This window comes from Dasypus novemcinctus, chromosome 22 (genome assembly GCF_030445035.2).
Source record: "Dasypus novemcinctus isolate mDasNov1 chromosome 22, mDasNov1.1.hap2, whole genome shotgun sequence".
Classification (NCBI taxonomy): domain Eukaryota; kingdom Metazoa; phylum Chordata; class Mammalia; order Cingulata; family Dasypodidae; genus Dasypus; species Dasypus novemcinctus.
In genome coordinates this window covers 70,725,579-70,727,212 of record NC_080694.1, presented here as the reverse complement: position 1 = coordinate 70,727,212, position 1,634 = coordinate 70,725,579, and the positions used below count along the sequence as shown (strand labels likewise).

Genomic DNA, 1,634 nt, shown 5'->3' with positions numbered 1-1,634 from the left:
AATTAATATCTAAAACAAATTTACCATTAGGGTTTCAAGGCTAGTGTCCATCTGTTCAAGTTTCTCTTATGTTACCTAGGAATCCATTGTTTAATATAACTAGACTAGACATTCCCATTTTTTTTTTATGTACCCAATTCCTTATTTTCTATATACTATAAATTATTTGAGGCAAGGTATACATTCAAATTTCCACTTTCTCATTGCCTACTTTTTTATTCCTGAGAAGATATGTGAGTGCTTCAAGTCAGAACTTCCTTCTGATTGCCCTACTAAAAGCCTGCTTCACCTCCTTGTTCCTCAAGGTATAGATCAGTGGATTTAGTACAGGAGTCACCACACTGTACATGATGGCAATGACTGCATCCTGTTCCATGGAGCTGCCTGAAGCAGGACGAATGTAGGTGAAGAGAACAGGAACATAGAAAAGAATAACAACCATGAAGTGGGAGGCACAGGTGGAGAGTGTTTTCTGAAGCATTCTGCAAGAATGAGTTTTGAAGAAGAGGTAGGTGAGAATGTAAAAATATGAGAGAAGTGTCAGAAAGAAGGGACTGGTAGCAATGGTTCCTGTGACAGAATTAAGCAGCCACTGGTTGAGGTCAATATTCCCACAGGCCAGTTCTAGCAGTGGCTTAACATCACAAAAGAAGTGATGGATATGGTTGGAACTACAGAAGTTCAAGCGAGAGGTCATTATGGAGTGCAGCATGGCATAGAAGAAACCAGTTACCCAGACTGCACTGGCCATCAGGATGCAGAGCTGAGGATTCATAATGACAGTGTAATGAAGTGGTTTGCAGATAGCTACAAAGCGGTCGAAGGCCATCACACCCAACAGCAAGGCCTCTGAGCTGCCCAGGAAGTGGAAGAAATACAGCTGGCTTATGCATCCCAAGAAAGAAATTGCTTTGTGTGAAGTGACCAAGTTCTCCAGCATCTTTGGCAGTGTGACCGTGGCATAGCAGATGTCTAGGCATGAGAGATTTCCCAGGAAGAAGTACATAGGAGAGTGGAGTCTTGGGTCAGAGATGACAAGCATCAGGATGGCCCCATTCCCAGCCACACTGCCAATATAGATGGTAAGGAAAACCACAAAGAGGAGAGGCTGCAGCTCTTGGATTTCTGTCACTCCCAGGAGGAGAAATTCAGTAACTGAGGTTTGATTCAGCATAACTAAAGTATGGGCAAAATATCATAGGGGAATCATTCAGATTGGTGGGTCAAATCCTTCCAGCCCAGGATATTTTCTCAAAGACAAAAATTATTTGAGTGAGAGTATGGCTGTTTTACATCTCCCTAAAATGAGATGTTTTACCTATCATTGACCATTAGACTGTTAAATATTGAGCCTACATAATGACAGTTAAACAGACTTTTTTTTTTCTTTGTTAGACCATGAATATTTCCCTTCTTTCAGAGTTCCATCTTGTAAGTCCACCATCCTCCTTGGCTGTGAACATCTATATACTCATTCAAGGATGTAGAACTGACTCTTCTTAAGTCAGTCCTAACAGCAGGATATTTTTATTGTACTCTACCACAGTACTGTCAAAGTGAAATAAGAAGCCACTTAAGGGATTTTAACTTACGGAAAATGGATAGGAAATTACAAACCAGAACCATGATGCCTG

General features: G+C 40.9%; 1 protein-coding gene across 1 annotated transcript; it reads right to left on the bottom strand.

The window, feature by feature from the left end:
• Positions 1-247: 247 nt before the first annotated feature.
• LOC101416145 (olfactory receptor 12D1-like) lies at positions 248-1,174 on the bottom strand. Its single transcript, XM_004477895.2, has one exon. The coding sequence runs from the start codon at positions 1,172-1,174 to the stop codon at positions 248-250; it is 927 nt and encodes a 308-aa protein (XP_004477952.1).
• Positions 1,175-1,634: the final 460 nt, after the last annotated feature.